The sequence below is a fragment of the Onychostoma macrolepis genome, chromosome 21, assembly GCF_012432095.1.
Source record: "Onychostoma macrolepis isolate SWU-2019 chromosome 21, ASM1243209v1, whole genome shotgun sequence".
In the NCBI taxonomy this organism is placed as follows: Eukaryota; Metazoa; Chordata; class Actinopteri; order Cypriniformes; family Cyprinidae; genus Onychostoma; species Onychostoma macrolepis.
This window is the reverse complement of record NC_081175.1, coordinates 17,497,718-17,521,025: the sequence shown is the minus strand read 5'-3', so window position 1 is coordinate 17,521,025 and position 23,308 is coordinate 17,497,718. Positions and strand designations below refer to the sequence as shown.

The following is a 23,308-nucleotide window of genomic DNA, read 5'->3' as shown; positions in this document are numbered from 1 at the left end:
TTTTCTAACATTTACGTTTCCACAAACACTCTACTGTTCTCTTTATCTGATAAATACTTGCTATTACATTAACTACAAATTTTTGGTTCTGAAATTCTAACCTATTCTAACATCCACAGCGCCTAATCTTTATCACGTGCTTACAACGGACTCCACCAGTGGCCTTTGGCAACAAAAACAAGAAAAAAAGCGAGGCTTACTTCCTTGATCTCAACCAGACGAACACCTCCTTTTCTTCTCAGCTCAGCTGACATTGTAAATACTAGTTTTGAGCATTATCGCTCAACTATGCAATAGGAATTAAGAGTTTCAAGACCGACAGCCATGACTCTCCTAACCGAGGACCAGCCTTGCAGGTTCTCTGCACCGGACAGCCCGCTCGCTTCCATGGAGCACTACCCGGTGGACTCAGGACCGAAAGAGGACTATTTGGATTGCATGGAACCAGCTGTGTTTGGAGCGGTGGAGCCTCCGAAGCGCTCCAGAGGAAGGCTTATCATGCACGGCATGGTCATGTTTGGAAGGGAATTCTGCTATGCCGTTGAGGCGGCTTTTGTCACGCCGGTGTTGCTAAGCGTTGGACTCCCCAGACGCCTGTACAGCCTGGTGTGGTTCATCAGCCCTGTTCTGGGTTTTATCCTACAGCCTGTCATCGGCTCGGCAAGCGACTACTGTAGGTCTCCATGGGGCCGAAGGCGACCGTACATACTCTTACTCGGGATTATGATGTTAGTGGGCCTGACTTTATTTTTAAATGGAGATGCGGTCACATCAGGTAGGTGCAGTCTAAGTAAATGATGGAAACCAGGAGCTACTTGTATCTAGGCTGGTAGTTAAAGGATCTGCAGTTTGGCAATGCAATTTTAAAAACAGTTAGCAAATTATATTTGCTGGCCCACCCTTGATGGCTAAAAATGATGTTAGGTTGGAATTTAAAAAAGAGAAGGAAATAATGACCAAGGAAGGAAGGCTAAGCAGATATAGGAACTTCAAATAGGGTAAACGTACCTATTAAGCTCACGTACCCATTAAGCACACTTCCATTTTTCAGATCAGATTATAAAAAGAAAAAATAATTTATTATCCTACTTGATGTCTTAACCAATTGATATGTTTGTTACCACATACCTCCTATAATTTCAAGTCAATCAGATCATTGCACTCTGAGATATGGGTCTCCATGTGTTCACACTGTCTGACGGCCAAAACTTTCACCAAAAGAGGAGCCCCTTAAATGTGCATTTTTTTTAGATGTTTAAGCCTTTATTTTGGGTAAGTTTCACTACTTATTGTAAAATTAAGAGATTAATGTTCAGACTTTTGCATATTATAACCTGGAACTTGGATGTGGGAAATAATTACGTTAGATCCAAAAGATAGTTTTAGCAACATAGCGCAGATGCTACAGAACACAGTTAGCTGACTAGCTGTATAAGATTGTGTGCTACGCTAACATATTACTTCACAGGCATTACTGGCTTGTACTTTTACATCCATAATATTATAATTTGACAGTTTATTGCTGGTCTGTCGTTTTACAGTGCTCTAATTTTAAGGTGAGCTTAAAGGGTGCACTGCTATGAAAATCACACAGCTTCAGTGTGACATGAATAAGAAAAAGTATAATTTCATAGATATTGTTAATAGTAGTTGTTCATATTAAAATATGTATGAACTTAATACATAACCTAGACTATTTATTTGGCAAAAATCCTGTCATTTTAATAAATATTGCATGAAATAGATTAAAAATTGTTGCTGCTTCAGTTAAGCTCAGTGTGCTCTCTTTAAGCTCTTCCACATTGAACGTCTATTTAAATACTTCATAAACAGACTTTAAGTATTAACTGATGGTTGTCACTTTAAGTTAAGTTAATCGATTTTCGATGGATTCTGTCGACTCAAATCTGCAGACTGGCTCTGATCTTTGGTAACTAGCATCAACTTCTCCAGACTGTAAATCTGTGGAAAATCGGGGCAAAAATCATGTAGTGTATTCCAGCCTTAAGAGACTATAGATACGTTGACATCCATTTAACAAGAGGTTTCATAATGAGGCTAGTTTCTGTATTCATCCCCATGAATGAAATGTTTTATTGGTTTGTTTTATTTGATTTTTGAATGTTACTTAGCTGAATGTGGACTAGTATAGATGTTGTAGCGTGCTTAGATGACACTTCATTATGAATATATAACTGATCAAATTGAATGCCTTGTTGCTTGATTTTAGTGTTCTGTTTTTTTGTTTTGTTTTTTTGTGGTTGACTTCGTACCTTCAAAAAATATATATTTTTACAATTATTCTTTAAAAATATTCCTTAAAACAAACAAGAATTTTTAATAAAACATGATGTAAGCTAAATGATAAGAGGTGTGCTTAAAGTGTACAAATATGTACCCATTAAGCACAGCCAGACTTTTTTAATTTAATGATGTATATTTTAATTGAAATGCTTTTGTCATTTAAAATAAAATTAAATAGTTTTGTGTGAGAGAATAATAATTTATTTTAACATAACATTTTGTACTGAAACCAATATCTTGTGCACTAAAAATGTCTCAATATAGATTTTGGTGAGCTTAATAGGTACGTTTACCCTAACTACAGAAGTAACATTATATCAAGTAGCTTTTTTTAATGACCAAAGAAGATGTGAGTCAAAAACAGTGGACATTGCATGGATTTTTTTTCAGCATTATGGGAATCTATTCCTACCATATTTCTTATTAAATACTACAAATCTAGAATTGTAATCACTTGCAATATTAATTTACCAAGCACACACATTTAAAATACTGAAGAAAACTCCTGTTTTCATTATTACAATTAGGTATTCTTTGGCAAAAATGTAAACAAATTCACACTTTTGTTTATTTAGTTAGTTATTAGTTTATGCATTTATATATGCATTACAGAAGACTACAAAAAATTTAAACATAACTGAAAGAAAAACTTAATCTTCATGTTTTATTTATTTATGCATTTTTGTCTTTTGAGCAAGAGACCTTAGGTTTTGACTTTTCTAAAAAAAGTTATATTCAATAGTATTCATTAGCATTTAATGCATAATGTGTTTTTGATTTAAGTTAAGCATGATGTTGTTTCTCTCCTCCAGCTATACTAGAGGACAGGAATATTAAAAGGACATGGGCGATCGTAGTGGTCATGTTTGGAGTGGTGATGTTTGACTTTGCGGCGGACTTCATTGATGGGCCCATTAAAGCCTATTTGTTTGATGTGTGTTCTCATCGGGATAAGGAGAGAGGGCTTCATTATCATGCCTTACTCACAGGTAAGGAGCAACGATGGGTGGATGAATGATTAGAGTGACCTTGTTTCATATAATGAAAATATGCCTTTATTGACGTTTCTAATTTGCAAAACAACTAAATGAGCTGAACGTAGCAAAAGAAGCTGAATGAGAAATTTCTTTTGTCTCAAAAGCTATATGGTCACCTTGACAATTCCATAATTGACACCTCTCTGTGCCTTACTACTCTTCTGTTGCTGTGGAGATGTTCTGAAGCATCATGCATTATTACAGGAAGCGGTACATTACAGAACGTTCCGCAATGTGAAACTGACTGACAGCATTTGTTTTAACTGTTTTTTGAAGAAGCATTTTTGAAAGCTTCCAAGTGTATTATTTGGACTGAATTTCAAGTACTTATGTGAAATTGGTTGGCACTATGGCAACGGCCCATTTCCTCGTTCACCATCTGTAACAGCTGATCGGTAGGGCGCTTTGGTGCTGTTTTACTGATGTAACCATACATCCTGCTATGTTCTATATGGCATTGGTAATGCCTTCAAGGGATTTGTTTGTGTTAACAAGACATCAGAAAACACCCTGCTTTTGTGTGTTCTTTAAACTCTCAGAAAATCTGGGTCAAAGTCAAAATTTACTGGTCAAAATCTTGATAGCTTTGGAGGATTTCCCCCCGTGTGTTTCATCACTGTCACGCATGTATTTCCACAACCTAAAAAGGAAAAAAGCCATCCTAAGACATCACAGTCTTAATCTCTTTAGAAGAAAGAGTGAAAACAACATTAGTCATGCTACTAGAGACGCGTGTGCTTCGAGTCTTGTGTGAATAACATCTACACCACAAAAGACATTTGTGTATTTTTATTAACTGATCTTTGGTGATTGTGGAAGGTTTTTATGTTGTATGTTGTGGATCACTCTGATTAATGAATTAAACAAAGTGAAGATATTTATTTGCCCAGATGCTGTCTATATAATGATTTTATGTTTGTTTTTTGTTTTGTTTTTATGCACGATTGCCATCTAAGAAAAATAGCACCCCAGAAATTAAGCAAATGCTTGAGAGCATCCTGAGTACCCAGTTATAGTTGAACTTGGTGATTTTGTGCTCAGGCACCATGTGTGCACTCAAGGTATCCTAATCCAAATAGGCCCAGTCATGTGCTGAAATCATGGGTTGAAGCTGAGAACTTCAGAGCCACATGACTGGATTGCTACTGTGGCTCCGAGGTGGATGGGTGTTTCTGTGTAAATGTGCATAACCTTCCATTCAGAGTTTTTTGTCGTTGTTGTTGTCATTTTTGGTCTACTTTTACTGACAAAATTGGAGAAAATATGCCCTGCAATGTAACCTATTAACAATAGCAAATGTCCACTAATTAATCACTTGAATGTTCTTTAAATGAAGCATTTCATTAGCTTTTCTCTGTATTTTGTCAAAACTGTATCATTATATTATGACACACTCACTTGCTCACCCCTAAAACCACCTGCCCTTAAGACAACAACTCGATACGTCTTAAGTCCAAAATATCTATTATAATATCTATTTAGTAGTGAGGTCAAACGATTAATCGCATCCAAAATAAAAGTTTTTGTTTGCATAATATATGTGCGTGTCCTGTGTATATTTATTATGTATACATAAATACAATACGTGAAAATATTTACCTGTTTATATTTATATTCATTTAATTTATATTATAAATAAATATATTTAATATATAAACATAACATTTTTCTGACATATGTACATGCAAGTGTGTGTATTTCTATAAACATAATAAATATACACAGCATAAATGCATATATTATGTAAACAAAAACTTTTGTTTGGGATGCGATTAATCACGATTAATCGTTTGATAGCACTACTATTTAGATTTTGATTGTATAGTAGTGTGTGTGTATATATATATATAGTGTATAGATATATATATATATAGATATACAGATATATATATATAGATATATATATATATATATATATATATAGATATATATATATATATATATATATATATAGATATATATATATATATATATATATATATAGATATATATATATATATAGATTATACTGTTATATAAAAACATAAATATTTTAAATACTGTAAATGATTTTGGAGTTTTTATTCATCAAAGAATGTTTAACATTGATAATAATATGAAATGTTTCTTGAGCAGCAAATCAGCATATAAGAATATTTCTTAAGGATCATGTGACACTGAAGACCAGAGTAATGATGTTGAAAATTCAGCTTTGCCATCACAGGAATAGATGCCACTTTAAAATGTATTAAAGTTGAAAACAGTTACTTTAAATTGTAATAATATTTCACAATGTTGCTGTTTTTACTGTTTACCTATTCATATAAATGCAGCCTTTTGTCAACATTACAGACCCCAAATTTGTGAACAGTATTGTATCTATTAAAAAGAAAATTACTGCTCTGACCTTACAATTAGAAGAGGTGAATGATAAAAATATATCTCTTTTAAATGGTTCACAGTTGTGTAATATCTGACAATGCTTTTTGTCAGCATTACTTAAATGAGGTAATTACAATGTCTTTATTGTGAGGATTTTCCTTTTATGGTTCAAATGCTATAACCTAAATGATATCTTGTAGGCTGAAGTGAGGTTTAGGTTTAAAAAAAAAAAATGGCACAGCCATTTTATGACAAGCCCTGTCGTGCCATAAGTGCTTTTAGCAGCTCCACCAGAAAAACACAATGGCTCCTGTATTTAACACGTGTGATGTCTAAGTGATTTGCTGATTCAAAAGATGAAGAATGAAAATCATTCTGTGGTCTCAATTCAGACACTGAAGTGAATAATAGATAAATCAACATTCCTAACATAATTTAATGTGACAGATCACATTGTTTTTATATATTGTAGGGGAATGTACAGTTAAAACCCAATTTACTGAACATAATAGTTTGCAGTTTCATCCGCAGAAGTCAGCTTCAATACTCGCAATGGAGTTCGTAGGCCGCTCTGTGTACATGTTCAAGACACCAGTAGTTATACTCTAAAAGAGGTCACTAATTACATCAATACATAGATCAAATCAGAAAATCTCCACACATGGACGTAAAACTTGAAGCACATCTGCTAGTGATTATTTTGGTGACAAGTGATCAGAGGTCAGACGTGGGGAGAAAAGTGATTTGATCCCCTGCTGATTTTGTACGTTTGCCCATCAAGAAATGATCAGTCTATAATTTTATTGGTAGGTTTATTTGAACAGTTTGAAAAATGCATTTAAAAAAAGTTATAAATTGATTTGTATTTTAATGAGTGAAATAAGTATTTGACCCCTTCGCAAAACATGACTTAGTACTTGGTGGCAAACCCTTGTTGGCAATCACAGAGGTCAGACGTTTCTTGTAGTTGGCCACCAGGGTTGCACACATCTCAGGAGGGATTTTGTCCCACTCCTCTTTGCAGATCCTCTCCAAGTCATTAAGTTTTCGAGGCTGATGTTTGGCAACTCGAACCTTCAGCTCCCTCCACAGATTTTCTATGGGATTAAGGTCTGGAGACTGGCTAGGCCACCTTAATGTGCTTCTTCTTGAGCCACTCCTTTGTTGCCTTGGCCGTGTGTTTTGGGTCATTGTCATGTTGGAATACCCATCCACGACCCATTTTCAATGCCCTGGCTGGCTTCAATGCCCTGACAGTACATGCCCCCGTCCATCGTCATAATGTACATCGTCATAACGTCCATCGTCCAAACACGGCTAGTTGATTTGATGCCAAAGAGCTGGATTTTGGTCTCATCTGACCACAACACAGTTCTCCTCTGAATCACTGGCAAACTTCAGACGGGCCTGTACATGTGCTTTCCTTGAGCAGGGGGACCTTGCTGGCATTGCGGGATTACAGTCCTTCACGGTGTAGTGTGTTACCAATTGTTTTCTTGGTGACTATGGTCCCAGCTGCCTTGAGATCATTGACAAGATCCTCCCGTGTAGTTCTGGGCTGATTTCTCACCGTTCTCTTGATCATTGAAACTCCACGAGGTGAGATCTTGCATGGAGCCCCAGTCCGAGGGAGACTGACAGTTATTTTGTGTTTCTTCCATTTGCGAATAATCACACCAACTGTTGTCACCTTATCACCAAGCTGCTTGGCGATGGTCTTGTAGCCCATTCCAGCCTTGTGTAGGTCTACAATCTTGTCCCTGACATCCTTGGACAGCACTTTGTTCTTGGCCATAGTGGAGAATTTGGAATCTGATTGATTGCTTGCTTCTGTGGACAGATGTCTTTTATACAGGTAACAAACTGAGATTACTCCCTTTAAGAAAGTGCTTCTGATCTCAGCTCCTTACCTGCATAAAAGACACCTGGGAGCCAGAAATCTTGCTGATTGATAGGGGATCAAATATTTATTTCACTCATTAAAATGCAAATCAATTTATAACTTTTTTGAAATGCAAATATAATGGCATGAAAGATTTTTCAACAATTTGTAAAACTACTACAGAAACTTTCAACTTCAAATTATTTCTTGGCAAATAAATTTCCATAGCTTGTTTTGTCTCGTGCACATTATTCCATTATAAAGGTCACTGTTGTAATTGGTGTAGCAAGAGCTAATACATTTAAACTCCTTCCTGAAACAAGAACAACCCTTGTTAAAGTAGTTTTAGTGCTTCATCTTACATTTGGAGAAGCATTTTGGTTTTTTACAAACGGAGCACATCCCACCGAAACTTTCAATTGCGTTTGATTTTCCAAGTGTGATTTTTCAAAGCAATCTGCTGTGCTTCCTTGCAGGTCTAGGTGGAGCCTGTGGATACCTGATTGGAGCCATGGACTGGGGTCACTCTGCACTTGGTGTCGTACTGGGTTCAGAATATCAAGTTATCTATTTTTTCTCATCATTGACCTGGGGCATTTTTCTCACCATGCACCTTTTCAGCATCCCAGAGAAACCTCTGATGAAAGATCACAGTTCAGACTCTTGTCCAGCCGCCTCGCTGCTCCTGGAAGACCAACATCATAACGGCTACGGCACGGTGCACAAAGAACTACCGCCTCTTCCTGAAATGAGGCAGCGCTCGTTCTCTGCCCTGAGTGAAGCCAATGCAGTCACGCCCAGTGCCAAGCAGCCTAGCAGCGAGGTTGGTCATTTGTGTTACCTCGAATCCCTTTCATGTGGCTTTTATTCTTGGCTTCAGTCTGCACCCAATTTCCCCTCACATTTTAATGACCTGTTTCAGACCTTGGAGCATCAGCCTTTTTGAGCTGTAATTAGGCTGGATACTCATGCCATTCACAGAAATCGGTTTGGTCGATAATGAAAATGAGCATGTGCTTTTTCCATTTTATTAAAAATACAAGAAATAATGGCGTATTAAGAGGTCTTTGTGGTGATGTGATGACATTATGATTACTCCATTATGGCCATATTATGTGTAACTTAATTATGAGGTGTGAAAAATGTACACGGCTCTCAAAGTTCACACTATATTTTATTAGATCATTAAGTATTAAAACAGGCCCAGGTTTACAGTTAAATATATGCGTCTATACAAATATATACATATACGTCTCATTTTATTGTCGAATCTGAAAATGAAAATAATTATGGTTTGCGTTTTAGTACAAAAAAATGTGTATTTCCAGCATAATAATTAGAGGGAAATTTTTAATAATAATAATAAAATATTTAAAAATAATAAAATGTTGTTATTGTTACTGTTCATAATAATAATCCTTTAAAAGTTTAATATTTATTATTATTAAACAAATAAATAAAATATAAAATAATAATAATTTATATATTATTAATAATAATATATTAATAATAATGCACATCTTGTTTTTCAAAGAAAGCAAGAACATCTTATTGTCGGAACAAGAGTAGGCTACATACATTTACTTATTTGATTAATGACCTAAAATAGTGCAGAATCTTAAATATTTTCTTGATTATTTTTTTCTAAACTTTTTTTTTTTTTTTTAACAAACATTTTCTAAGCCACATACAGTATTTCAGACTTTTGCACCCTAGAGCCTAAAATCATCATTAGAGTGTATCAAATAATGTTTCAGATCACCATTAAGTTGCTCCTTTTGAATCATAACTTCCGCTGTGTGGCTCTTAACCCAGACTGCAGTTTGTCATGCTAGTGAGTCACACCAAGTAATGCTTTAATGCAGAATTATGGTCATACAAATGAATTAACCCAGGTAATTATGGTTACTAATGCTGTAATAGCAAATACTAACGCATAATAGCAAAGTAACTTTGATCAAACCTTACTTGTTATTTAATGTTCGTATCGAATTGTTAATGCCACTAAGGTAAAAGGAACTGTAAATCTCACTAATCCTGTCAGTCTAAACACCAACTGAGCCTCGCAATCATTAACCTGCTATAAACCTCACATAATCTGCCATCTGTCCCCGAGAAAGAGTTCTGTTCCACCAAACACTGCTCTTGGACAAAATGTTCAGAATGTATAGTCCTTGTTAATACAGTGATGGGAGGCTTGTTTCACAGGCTGGCGAATAGAACACTGGCTTAATTAGGCTGATAAAGGTCTCAAATGAAACGCAGAGAGTAGTGTAAATACCTGAGGGAAATTGTATTCAAATTATGGGAGACATCAGTTGCATTTCACGCATGAGCGTGTTTAAACACTAAATTAGTACAACAGGCTAAAGGAAGATGCAAAGTGAGAAATGTGAGGCTGACAAGTTTAATTTTGACTCTCTAGAAAAGATTTCTGTTAACACTTTATTTTAAGTTGTCTTTGTTACATGTTACATGTACTTATAACACTTAATTATGCATAATTACATGCAAGAACCCTAAGCCGAACCCTAAACCAAACCCTAATCCTAACCTTAACCATACAGTAAGTACATGTAGTTAATTAATATTATTCAGTAGTTAAATGTATAATTACACTGCAAAAAATAAAGTGTAACCGCATTTCTTTTATGTTCATCCGTAAAAATGTCCAGTAAATTTAAAATGAAAATGCATGTATAATGTACATATAAATACATGGTAAAACAGTATATTCATAATGATAATAGTAATAATAATGTTCTCCATGCATATATTATTCTAGTATCTTCATGCTATATGTAAATTTGCACATTTTTGTAGTGAATATTTGCAAAACAATGTACTTGAGTTTTAGTGATAAGTTCTGATTTTATCTCCATATTCATTACAAGACCTTACTCTGTTCACATCCTTGCCCAACCAATATATATTTTTTCCATCAGTGATTCAGTTTTAGCAAAAGAAGAAAGCAGATTTATTTACAGAGAGAAATATTGCAGTAATGATAACAACCCTTTGTGGTTGTAGAAACATTTAGTATGTTCTTAATGATTTACATCAATATCTTTACCTCAAACAGCATCCATATCAGGGTTTCCTCAGCACATATTGTCAAATAACTAGTTAGACCAACCTTCAAAGTGCATCAGTTTATTTCTGTTTCTAAAGTACGTTCTCTTATCCCAGTATAATGTGCAGAGACAACAATAAGATCTTCATACTGCGCGGAGTTGACAAGTTTGTGAAAACCCAATGATTCATGTGATCTTTATGTTTTATATTAAAGCAATAAACCCCAAGAAGTCGTGGTTTACAGTGAATTTATAACAGCTAAGGGGCGTTGTTATAAAACAGCTAAAATTCCCCTTAGCTGTTATAAATTTACTGTAAACCACGGCTTCACGGGGCTTATTAATTTTATAAAACGGTTATTCCATATACTTAGTAAGGTTTCACAAAATAAAACCGAGCAAATAAGTGTAATGATATTAATAAAAACAGTCTTCTTCCACCAAACAAACAGTTGTGGTTGGAACCTATGGTTGGAACAAAGTGGTGGCCAAGCAACACACAAAGTAATCAAAGGTGTAGGTAGGTTTGTAGTGTAATTTACAACGGCTTCGAACATGCCCCAACCAATCAGAATCAAGGACCAGAACTATCTGTTTTATTTTATATATATATATAATATAATATCATAGCTCACTGAATAAAGCTTGGTTTGTTAAATGCACCATCTACTTTTACTGTATTCTTAAATATTCTTTGGTAATGGCTTTAAGGTTTTGAACCTTTCAGTAGATATTATTAGGCTAGCTTTGTGCATAACTGTGTTTCAGGTGCAGAAGAGAATGACCCTGAAATCTCTACTGTCAGCTATGATTAACATGCCCAGCCATTACCGCTGTCTGTGTGTGACTCATCTGTTAGGCTGGACGGCCTTCCTGTGCAACATGCTCTTCTTCACTGACTTCATGGGGCAGGTGGGTGAAGAAGGAATTAGATTTTTCTAGTTGTGCTTCGTTTGCACATCTTCCTATCTTTAAAGAGAGGGATCAAAACCATTAAATACACATGCTGACACTCCTAATGTTAGCGCACCACACTCTAGTGCCTTCAATTGAAATCCCTGACCTACCGAATGACTGTAAAACTGCTAGGCAACCATTTGATATGTTCTTAGGTGTAAAATCATGTTAGTTTAGTAATCGCTGAGAGTCTTTGTTTTCAAACATTTTAAAGAGTAGGGTACAACGGGGCTAAAGGCCCACGTTAAGAAAAAATGTGCTATTCACTGCACCTAAAATGTATAATTGCAGAAAAAATATACATTGAACATTAATGGAGTAACAGATTTTGTGTGAAAATAAATCATTCAAGTTGTTTATTTTGTTTAAAAATCTTGTGAGGTGCAAGGGGGGCCTTTTATCGCACACACGGGGCCACACACGGGGCCTTTAGCCCCAACAGCAGGGGCGCTTTTTACTCCAAATACCATACTTTTACATATTTAAACGCATACTTTTGTTATTTAAAAACTGTTGCTTTAATTATCTTAAACAAAACTGAAAATAATAAAGAAGACCTTTGTCTCAAAATATATGCATTAATTTTAGCGATTCTCATTTGCTACTTAAATCTATAACATTTTAAAAAACATAAAATCGCGTCAAAGATCAGATAAATATACACGTGTCGTGCATCTTGAAAAGCGGATGTTTGGAAAGTGCTACACAACGTTTTTTTGCCATCCAGTGATTTAGATGAAAATAATATCAAAGGTGCCTTTTACCCCGAGGTGCCTTTAGCCCCGTTGTAACCTACTGTTCAAAAATATGGGGATGGTAAGATTTTGTAATTTATTTTTTATTATTATTATTATTTTTTTAAAGCAGTCTCTTATGCTCACCAAGGCTGTATGTGATCAAAAACACAGTAAAAACAGTATCATTACAATTTAAAAGAACGATTTTCTATTGAGATATATTTTAAAATGTAATTTATTCATGTGATGGCAAAACTGAATTTTCAGCAGGCCAATTTCCAGTCTTCAGTGTCACATAATTGACCTTCAGATCACTTTCATAAATCATTCTAATATGCTGATTTGGTGCACAAGAAGCATTTCTTGTAATTATCAGTTGTGATGCTTAATAATATTTTTGTGAAAACCATGGTAATTCAGGTTTTTGATGTCTTGACTGTCACTGTCACTTTTCATTAATTTACTGTGTTCTTGTGAAATAAAAGTATTGTGACGGGGTGGAAGAATCACACGACAAGGAGAGCTCAAATAAATACCCCGGAGGGTGGATTTATTCACAATCAAAAAGGGTGCAAAGTGAAGAGTGGCTTGTTGAGAGGGTGTGGTGCTCTCCGTGTGTGATTTCCTGGGTGTGGTGAGTCGGGGTAACAATAAGGGGGAAACTGGGGGTGGGTGGGGAGTGACCCCTGACAGACCTGCGTAGGCTGACCAGAACCGAGAGAGTCCGTCAGCGTTGCCGTTGGAGGCTCCGGCTCGGTGGCGGATGATGAAGCAGAAGTCCTGGAGCGCGAGGAACCACGGCGTCACCCTGGCGTTGGTGTCCTTAGCCCTGGCCATCCACTGAAGGGGCGCGTGGTCTGTGAGGAGGGTGAATTTTCGGCCCAGCAGGTAATACGGTTTATTACCGCTCCAGGACTGCCCACTTGATGGCCAGAGCCTCTTTCTTGACGGTGGCGTAGTTACTCTCAGCCTTTGTCAGCTTCCTGCTGATATACAAGACAGGGTGTTCCTCACCTTCCTGAACTTGGGACAGGACGGCTCCCAACCCTGCCTCGGACGCGTCCGTCTGCAGCAGAAAGGGGCAGCTGAAATCTGGTGCTCAAAGGACCGGCTCCTCGGTCAGGGCGCGTTTGATTTGGTGGAATGCCTCCTCGGTCTCTGGACTCCAAACAACGCGCTCCGGCTGCCCCTTTCTGGTCAGGTCTGTCAAGGGGGCGGCTAGGGAGGAAAAGTTGGGGATGAAACAGCGATAGTAACCCGCCAACCCTAGGAATGCTCGTACCTGAGTCTTCGTGCTGGGTCGCGGGGCGTTGCGGACGGCCTCCACCTTCTTCTCTTGGGGCTTGATGAGGCCCTGTCCGACCCGGAAGCCCAGGTACTTCGCCTCAAAGAGCGCTAGGTGACACTTGCATGGGTTGGCGGTGAGTCCAGCCCTTCGAAGTTCCATGAGCACCCTCCGCAGACGGTCTAGGTGGTCCTCCCAACGCTCTGAATGGATTACGACATCGTCGAGGTACGCTGCTGCGCACTGCTGGTGTGGGCGAAGGACGATGTCCATGAGCCTCTGGAACGTGGCGGGTGCCCCGTGAAGGCCGAAGGGAAGGGTCCGGTATTGCCAGTGGCCACTTGGGGTTGAAAAAGCCGTCTTTGGTTTTGCACTGTCCGAGAGGGGTACCTGCCAATAGCCTTTTGTCAGGTCCAGAGTAGAAATATACCGGGCCCTTCCCAGGCGATCCAAAAGTTCATCCACCCGGGGCACTTGGTAGCCGTCGAACTCCGAGACTTCATTGAGGCGCCGGAAGTCATTACAGAAGTGGAGGGTGCCATCTGGCTTTGGGACCAGAACAATTAGGCTGGACCAGGGGCTGCGCGATGGTTCGATCACACCCAACTTCAGCATCTGTTGAATTTCCTCCTCAATAGCCTGCCGACGAGCCTCTGGGATGCGGTAGGGCCGTTGCTTTACGACAACTCCCGGTGGTGTTTTAATGTCGTGTTGGACTAGCTGGGTTTTCCTGGGGACGGAGGAGAACACATCCGAGAACTGACCGATCAGGTGTTGTAGCTCAGCCTTCTGTGCCGCCGACAGACCTGGGTTGGTGTCTACCAGAACGGGTTCCACGGTGGTAAGGGCGACGGTCTGTTCTCTGGTCCCCACCCATTTCTTCAGCAGGTTGATGTGGTACAGCTGCTGAGGGCTCCGTCTCCCAGGTTGCCGTACACGGTATGTTACGGGTCCCACCTTTTCCACTATCGTATACGGCCCCTGCCAAGTGGCCAGAAACTTGCAGGCGGTGGTGGGGACCAGCACCATGACTTGGTCGCCCGTCTGGAACTCCCAGGGCTGAGCTGTCCGGTTATAGTGGCGCGCTTGGGCCTGCTGGGCTTTGGCCAGGTGTTCCCGGACTAATGGCATGACGCGGTCGATCCGGTGCCACGTCGAGCAGTCCGCGAGGTTGCCTCCCGTAGAGGAGCTCAAACGGAGTAAAGCCGGTGGATGCCTGGGGGACCTCCCGTATACCGAATAGGACATATGGCAACATCTGGTCCCAGTCCCGTTTGTCCTCTGCTGCCAGTCGTCGCAACATCTGCTTGAGGGTTTGGTTGAAACGTTCGACGAGTCCGTCCGTTTGTGGGTGGTATACGGTCGTCCGCAGCTGCTTTACCCGGAGCAGCTGGCAGAGGTCAGCCATTAGCCGGGACATAAACGGTGTTCCCTAATCGGTCAGGATCTCCGTAGGTATGCCAACCCGGCTGAATAACAGGAAGGGCTCATGGGCGATGTTCTTTGCCGTGGCTTTCCTGAGGGGGATGGCTTCGGGATACCGGGTGGCATAATCCACTATGACGAGGATGTGTTCGTGTCCCCGGGCCGACTTCGGCAACGGCCCCACCAGATCCATCCCGATGCGCTCGAAGGGCACCTCTATGATGGGTAGCGGAATGAGCGGCGAGGGGGGAGGTGGCATCGGCGAGGTCTTCTGGCAGTCTGGGCAGGCTTGGCAAAACTGTTTTACTTCGGCCTCCAGGCCGGGCCAGTGAAATCGATCTCGGATGCGCTGAATATAAAAAACAAAAACAAAAAAGTTACTATAGCCAAACTTTTGAACAGTAGTGTAACAAAAACGATTTATGCTGCTGACTTAATCACATTTTTTTAACCATTCAGATTTTATGTGAAAGAAACCAGACTGCCAAAAGTATAGCTTAACAAAAGAAAGAAAAAACCCAACATATTTTCTTATAATCTGAAAAGTTATCATATCTTTGGCTCATTCATCTTTATTCATTTACCCAGCCATTAAATTTCAATTTAGTACTCCTGAAAGAGTAGCATTATGAACCTGAAGAATAGATCAATGGATGCTTTGAGTTGTGGTTAAAAGATAGCAGTTTCTTTATCTTATTTTCCCTCACAAAACTATAGTTTGGTCAGGGCTGAATTGAGATAAATGAGTGAGTCTCCTTGTAGGCGTTCAGTGTGTACAGAAAATTGTTCTGCTGACCTCAACAGTGTGGAAAAATGTTCAGGGCAATGACTGGCCATTTCACCATTGATGCAGTGAATAGACATATACTTAACAGGCTGTATGAGAATATTAGATCTTCACTGTGATAGCAAAAGGCTTGATGAAATTACGATGATATCTCCATCTTTGAAAGCTGAGGGTCATTAAAGGAACTATATGAACCTTATAACCTGAGGTTTTGAATGAAAACTTTGACTTGAGTGTAAACCTTATTGAAGGCTAATTAACCAAGGCCTTAAAACCAACCCATAAAATCACAGCAGAGCAGAAGATGATGTCCCTTTGAATTTCCACGTGGTGTCTGAATGGAAAAAGCCTTGTGATGTTCTTGTGCTTCACTTAAGTTGCATAATGGAAGCAGAGAGACCTGTGGAGAGGTTTTCCGGCTCTGTACTTATAGTGTTTTTACCCCATTTGACCAATGGATCACCTTGTCACTTGCTTTATATTATGTAACATTCCTGTGATCTGTATATTCATCTCTAGATTGTATATAAGGGGAACCCTTATGCTGAACACAATTCCACCTCCTATGCGACGTATGAGAGAGGGGTTGAAGTGGGCTGCTGGGGCCTGTGCATCAACGCCGTCTCCTCTGCGCTCTATTCATGTGAGTAATATTGAACTGTTCATTCTTCCTGACTTTATTAAACCTGCACTTTCTTAATGCATCCAGACAAAAGAAGACTGTTCAATTATAGTTTGATAATACATGGCCCTACCAAGTCAGTTTGGGTTTGAAATTGGATAATACACTTTTTTTAGTCTGTTTTGATGAGAGAATCGCAGTCCCTTTCAACATCCTGTCATTCTAATTAGGGCCTCAAGTCATGTGTCGCTGAAAAGGCCATTTCAGAGGGTTTTATAAGGGAAGACGTTTTATCAATCATATGAATACTTCTGATCTGTTAATCTTTGGTTGCTATTCATCCGATTCACCATTTGTTCTGTATTGAAGGATATTGTTGCAGTCTGCTTTAATGATTTCCATATGTGTCCATCCAGATGTGCAGAGGCTTCTCCTGCCATATATTGGCCTGAAGGGACTGTACTTCCTAGGCTACTTTATGTTTGGTTTGGGAACCGGTCTGATCGGCCTGTTTCCAAACATTGTGGCCACGCTGACGTTGTGCAGTGTGTTTGGAGTCATGTCCAGCACTCTCTACACCATCCCATTCAACCTCATCTCGGACTACCACAAGGCTGAAGAGGTCAGTGATACAAGAGGACAAAAAAAGTCATTTTAAAGGGGTCATGAACTGCCTCTGTTTTTGTACTTTTCTCTGAGGTCCACTTGTAATGTTTAAGATTTATACATCAGTCCTGTTTTTGACCCCCCTCATCAGAACACTCTGTTTGAATAGGCGTGACGGATTGTAGACTCGGTAGTAAACGCCCACTGCTATGATTGGCCAACAGTTGTGTATGTTTGACAGCCTACATCCTATACACATGGACGCTGCTGTGTTTTAGGTTAAAAATGCATAAATACATAGTACATATCAAATGATCTGTAACAGCAGACAAAGCAATAGTGATCACGTAATGAAAACAGATACTCAAACTTGTGTGTTGCGACATCAGATCCAATATAGTCGGCACAGCATAGTCTTTTTGTTTCAATCTTTCTGAAAGTCCTGTGTCGAATTGTGCCTTGTTTGTAAACGAATGTATGGTAAAATGAAGTGAACAAAGGACCGAGTTCTTAATACTCATACGGTCTGGCACTTCCTTAAAAATAAACTTCATCAAAATACAGTTTATTTTTTGGTTTCTGCGTAGAACTGCATTTGCCACTCTCCTCATTTAAGCGTGAATCGGTGGGCGGGGCTAAACAGGCAGTGATGTAGAAGCAGGCATTGATCTTCTGTGGAGGCGGTGTTTACTGACACTGTCTTAAAGTGGCACATTCCACAAGCTGTCGTTTTGGCAGATTAGCTTCAATATAAGCTGTTTTTAGACTAACAAGAAAGTTTTGAGTTCTGAAACTCTTATATATCAAAAGATGAAGAGGATTTTTATTTCTTAGTTCATGACCACTTTGAACAGTATATTGAAAGTTTTATTCATTTTTAAACAAGAAAATATACTTTTTTTGAAAGAAATTAATACTTTTATTCAGCAAAGATTCTTTGATGTTTAAACCAAGCTTGCTTGCAGTTGCGTCTTTAAAAAAGTAAATTAGTTTTTTATCATTTCATCTAATGCAAAGAGTTATAAAAGCCTATCAGTAAGGGCTAGTGTAGCTGGTCATTATCACAAAATAAATTCTTATGTGAAGATGGTGGGTCTTTTAGCACCTTTAGTCTTTTAGTTTATTTAGTGATTTAAAAACCATCTTACTGAACATTATTCCACTTATTACAATGACACTTACCAATTAAGTAAATACATAAAACTCTGCTACTGATAAATATTGATTCGAAATGAAATTATTTTATTAGCTTGCTTTGTAGAATCTGATGTTTGATAGATCTGCCATTGGCAAACACCAAACACACCAACGATTTTCCCTAAAAAAAAAAAAAACTCACCTAAGAAGTATTTACCAAAAACATTTTTTTAATTCAAGATGCTTCACTTGTTTTAAACATTGATTTTTCACTTGATTTGGCTTCAATCTAAAATCCCTGAGATGTCTGAAGCGTTAATAAAGTTGCAAGAAAACAGAAAATGCAATTTCAAATCTAAATCCCTCCCTAAAACTCTGACTGTATTATAATCAAAATGTTGATTAAATATTGCAAATGCAACTTGGCATGTTACTTGCATTTGAATTGTTCTCATTGTTATGTGTTGCTTCAAAGAGCTTGAAATTTGCTTGGAAGCTTATGAACATGCCGTCTTAGAATTATCAAAGAGCAAGCAATGCTCTCTGTAAGGCTTTCTGGAATCCACAGTTCATTATAAGATACTCCAGATCTTCAGATGATAGAAACCTCTCTTGCGATTTTCGTTTTGCAATGCTGTATAGACGTTTGCTGATATTTTAGGTCCATGTGGAAAATTTTGTATGGGATTATAGCTTTTTTCTTATGCAAAACGCCTCTCTTGTCATAGGAGCAAAGGAAATTGGGTAGTGATGAACCAGCTCTGGAGAGCCGTGGCACTGGCATGGACTGCGCAGCTCTTACCTGCATGGTGCAGCTGGCTCAAGTCATAGTGGGAGCTGGTCTTGGAGCCCTGGTCAATCTAGCAGGCAGTGTGATCGTCGTGGTTCTCTCTGCCTCAACAGTATCCCTAATTGGCTGCCTCTTTATTGCTCTCTTCATGTGATGTACAGATTAAGCCTCAAATAAATATACTTTCTCTATTTCATATGGTCTATCTCGTCTGTTCACTGAGAAAGAGCAGGAAAAACAAAGGAATAGGCATATTTTGTGGGTATTGTCAGACTGCTGTTCTGTTTGACTGTTCGCTGATTCCATCAAGACTTTCTCTGTGCACTCCAATTCACATGCCACATTCTAAAATAACAACCTTCATCATCAGTGAAGGTTGAGAGAAAGATTATATGGAGTCAAAGAACAGTTGCCAATATTGCAAGGTTTGGATGTTTTGTTTATGCACGTTCATCGCTCTTTTAAGGTGAATTGTTTTTTGTCTGCCAAATTCCATATAATATTCACTTTAAACAAAACAATGACTGGATTCAGACAGATCAGATTTACTTTATTTCAGTGATAATTAATAAACTGTTGGCAGAGAGCTGTGCTTTAGATGTGAAGTGTTTTGGCTTGTAATGTGTATATATGTATGTATATGTGTGTATGTGTGTGTGTGTGTGTGTGTGTGAGTGTGTGTGTGTGTGTGTGTGTGTGTGTGTGTGTGTGTGTGTATGTTTGTTTAATTAGGAGGACAAAGTCTTCATGCAGGTGGCATTAATTATCTTTTAATCAAACAAATAACTGACCAAAAATACATAAGTCACAATTCACATGTATGCCTATAATGATAACACGCCTTCTTAATGATCACTTGAAAAAAACATCTTAAACCAGCCTAAGGTGTTTTGCTGTTCTTCGCCATCTCCTGACCTTGTCAGGCTAGTATATTGGCTTATTTTTTAGAGTACATTAAAAAAAAAAAAAAAAAAAACCTGCAACCCATCGCTGGCTGATGTAAGATGTTTATTAGCAATGTAATGGTTTGTTTTGGGTAATGGCTGACCAAAAATACATATTTGTGCCTTGCTTTGAATTAATAGGTGAATATAAATCAGGTATTGTTAACACTTTAATTCATTAAAAAAAATAATAATAATGAAATAAAATAAAATAAAATATTTTTATCTGTAAACTAACTGATAGGCTATATTACTAAATTATATGAATCCAAATTATATGAATCCACACTGTGCTCTGTGAATAGTCTGTCAAATAGTCTATTATAATTAATTTTTTGTTCAATTTTTTTTCTTCCTAATTAGATTTTCACAGTTCCAGATTAGATTATTAGTAGTGCAATGTTGAAGTTAAAAAGGGAGCGACGTTTGTGTGATTTTGCCTGGAGCAAGGAGCTCTTTCCTCCGCTTGTAAAGACTTTCTCACCAGTGAGAGGGTGAAAATGTAAAACCTGGAATGGATTAGAGCGGTGTAATTAAAGGGATAGTTCACCCTAAAATGAAAATTCTGTCATTGATTACTCACCCTCATATCGTTACACACACGTAAGACCTACATTCATCTTCGGAACACAAATTAAGATATTTTTGATCAAATCGGAGAGCTCTCTGACCCTGCATAGACAGCAACGCAACCTAAATGTTCCCAGACACACAGTTATTGGTAAAACAGTCCATGTGACATCATGAGAAAACTTTTTGTGTGCAAAGAAAACAAAAAAATCATAATTTATTTAACAATTCTTCTCCCCGAGTTACCGTCTTCCACCATTTTGTAGAGTACCAGGACATCTGCGTGCACTTTCCAATGAATGTAAACAAACTGATTATGTTGATTACGTTCTGGGGAAAGCACACACATGCATTGTGGTACTCTCCAAAATGGAGGAAGACGGTAAATTGGGGAGAAGAATAGTTGAATAAGGTCATTACTTTTGTTTTCTTTGTGCACAAAAAGTATTCTAGTAGCATTGCAAAATTTAAGTTGAGACACTGATGTCACACTGGCTGTTTTACCTATGTCCTTACTGCTTGTCTGGAAACATTTAATTAGGTTGCATAAAAACAAACAAAAAAACGAACTAATTAAATATTAGCCAGTTTGTCTGAGCCTGAAACATTTCTCATCACCAACAACTTCTCATTATGTGCTGTTAGGCAGAAGGTCGTTTCTGCCATTATACATGACAGCCCCCGGAGGATAAAAAATAAGCGCGGGCTCAGCGGGACCGATCGGAACCAGCGCGGGACCGTGGTCATCATGCTCGGGCTTCGTGGAGGCGGTAAACGGTCTCATGTTCGTCACAGAAGGCGAAGTGATTTGCCAAAACAGCTTTTTCAACGCTTTTCTGAATTCCCTTCTCATCAAACAATACAGAATTGGATTGAGACAACTGTTTGAATGTGCCAAACATACTGTGACTGGAAAAATATACACTTGGGTGGTGTAATACTCATAACTGAAGTGCACTACATTGAGTTTTATTAAGATTCCCCACGCTGTTAACGCCTGATTCGGCAGCCAGCACAGGAAAAAAGACAAAACGACGATAGTCACAGATTTAGTCACTTTGGATCGCCTTTTTGCGCTGGTGGTGTTCACGTTTTTGTTCGTTATGAAGCGCAGGAGAAGCAGGTAACAGACAGTGATTATTCCGAACGGAATAAGGAACCCCAGAAGAACTTTTTGCGCGTGATATAAACCCAGCCAAAATTGCGCATCCCCGCTCCGGTCGGGAAATTTCACCAGGCACAGTTCTTCGTTGGATACCGTAGCGGTCGTTGAAAATATCGCGTTCGGCAGAGCGGCACCGACCGCTGCAATCCAAATGACTATAGTCATCCACTGCGCGGGGAAACGCAACCGGCGTCTCCTACTTTTTAACGCTGAAGCCACGGAGCAGTATCTCGCGACGCTCATAGCCGTGAGGAAAAACACGCTGGCGTACATGTTCGTAGCCGTGACATAAGAAACTATCTTACACATCGCCTTCCCAAACAGCCAAGTGAAATCCATGGCATTCTCCACAGCCCAAAAGGGAAGTGTCAAAACAAACTGAAAGTCTGTGACCGCCAAACTGGTCACGAAGAAATTGATAGAAGACTTCTTCCATGCTTGTTTGGACTTCATGAGATACAGGACGAGGATGTTACCGATTAAACCCAGCGCGCACACAACCGAGTAAATGACAGAGATGATTATTCTCAGGACCGCGGATCCGTCTCCCATAATATCGGGTTTATCCAAATCGGCGAGATCTTGAAAGTCATTCCACGAGATGTTAGTCCTGTTCGCCGTGAAGCTCGTGTTGTATTCACTTAACGGGAGACTTCCAGACGCGTAGTCGGTGCGCTCGTCTTGCATCTCGGAAGTCTTCTGCGTGGTCCGTTTTTAGAGTAATTTTTCCATCTTGCTCGAGTTACTCACTCCTGAATCTTATCATTCCAACTTCTCCCGTCTCCACTGTCTGTTATTGCCATTTTAGGGTTCCGCGGACAAAATCGTCTTTGCGCACACATTGCAACGGTAATATTTAAGACCAGGGGGATCTTTTAATTGCATTTAAATAAATCTTAATTATGAGAGGCTATTTAACCATATTTCAATCATAGCCTATTTATCGCACAAATCTGTTGCCCGTGCGTAGCTTCACGCGCACTGACAGCTCTCTGCGTTTTTATAGTGCCCAACAGCCAAGTGTCAATGGATTGGGTGGCTTTTACGCAGCACAGACAGTGGTGCTCCCTGTGATGCGGTGCTCTGAATGGTTGAATAGAGAGAATAAATGGACAAATCCCACAATTAACATCTTAATGATTTAAGTATCGATGCACCGTATTGAGTTTTGAAGCATTACTTGAGCAGATAGAGGAGACAGGGCTAATTGCCAATGAGATAATTTTCTTAATGGCTATTAAGTTTTGAATCCAATTGCGTAAATTCATGTTTTTATAGCAGTGGTCATGTGTGCTGGTTTAAAATTAATTTTGAAATGATAGATCTGTTCTTAACTTTCAATTTATTTTTAATTTTTATAATAGGCTAGCTCTTTGGTAAACAAGTGAACACAGTTAGCCTAATTAAAACCACACTGGCATAATTTCAGGGAAGTGTAACAACGGTAGAATGTAGGATATAATTAGGAGAAGGGTAATTTTCATCATTGTCAATTTCATACTGTTTGAAAAGGTTTGTCTCATGTTTTATATGCATTTTATACTGAAATTTACTTACATATTTAAGATACATATTTGCATATAAAGTGCTATTTTTTTTAAATGGTACCTTTTCAATATGATAGA

The 23,308-nt window shown here is 38.7% G+C and overlaps 2 protein-coding genes across 2 annotated transcripts; one reads left to right on the top strand and one right to left on the bottom strand.

The window, feature by feature from the left end:
- The first annotated feature begins 324 nt into the window (after positions 1 to 324).
- On the top strand, positions 325 to 19,165 carry slc45a2 (solute carrier family 45 member 2). The gene is made up of 7 exons (XM_058758579.1): positions 325 to 775; positions 3,117 to 3,293; positions 8,061 to 8,407; positions 11,427 to 11,570; positions 16,369 to 16,492; positions 16,888 to 17,093; positions 18,943 to 19,165. The coding sequence occupies exons 1-7, from the start codon at positions 325 to 327 to the stop codon at positions 19,156 to 19,158; spliced, it is 1,665 nt and encodes a 554-aa protein (XP_058614562.1). The 3' UTR covers positions 19,159 to 19,165.
- Positions 19,166 to 20,972: 1,807 nt separating this feature from the next.
- Positions 20,973 to 22,723, bottom strand: rxfp3 (relaxin family peptide receptor 3). Its single transcript, XM_058758533.1, has one exon. It carries the CDS (start codon positions 22,368 to 22,370, stop codon positions 21,150 to 21,152), a length of 1,221 nt encoding a protein of 406 aa, XP_058614516.1. The 5' UTR covers positions 22,371 to 22,723; the 3' UTR covers positions 20,973 to 21,149.
- Between the last annotated feature and the right edge of the window lie 585 nt (positions 22,724 to 23,308).

What these genes read in the sequence shown, in the direction of transcription:
- slc45a2 (XM_058758579.1), top strand. Translation starts at nt 325, where the DNA reads ATGACTCTCCTAACCGAGGACCAGCCTTGCAGGTTCTCTGCACCGGAC. An exon ending in TTATCATGCCTTACTCACAG is followed by an intron (nt 3,294 to 8,060) that starts GTAAGGAGCAAC and finishes GCTTCCTTGCAG; the next exon opens with GTCTAGGTGGAGCCTGTGGA. An exon ending in ACTACCACAAGGCTGAAGAG is followed by an intron (nt 17,094 to 18,942) that starts GTCAGTGATACA and finishes CTCTTGTCATAG; the next exon opens with GAGCAAAGGAAATTGGGTAG.
- rxfp3 (XM_058758533.1), bottom strand. Translation starts at nt 22,370, where the DNA reads ATGCAAGACGAGCGCACCGACTACGCGTCTGGAAGTCTCCCGTTAAGT.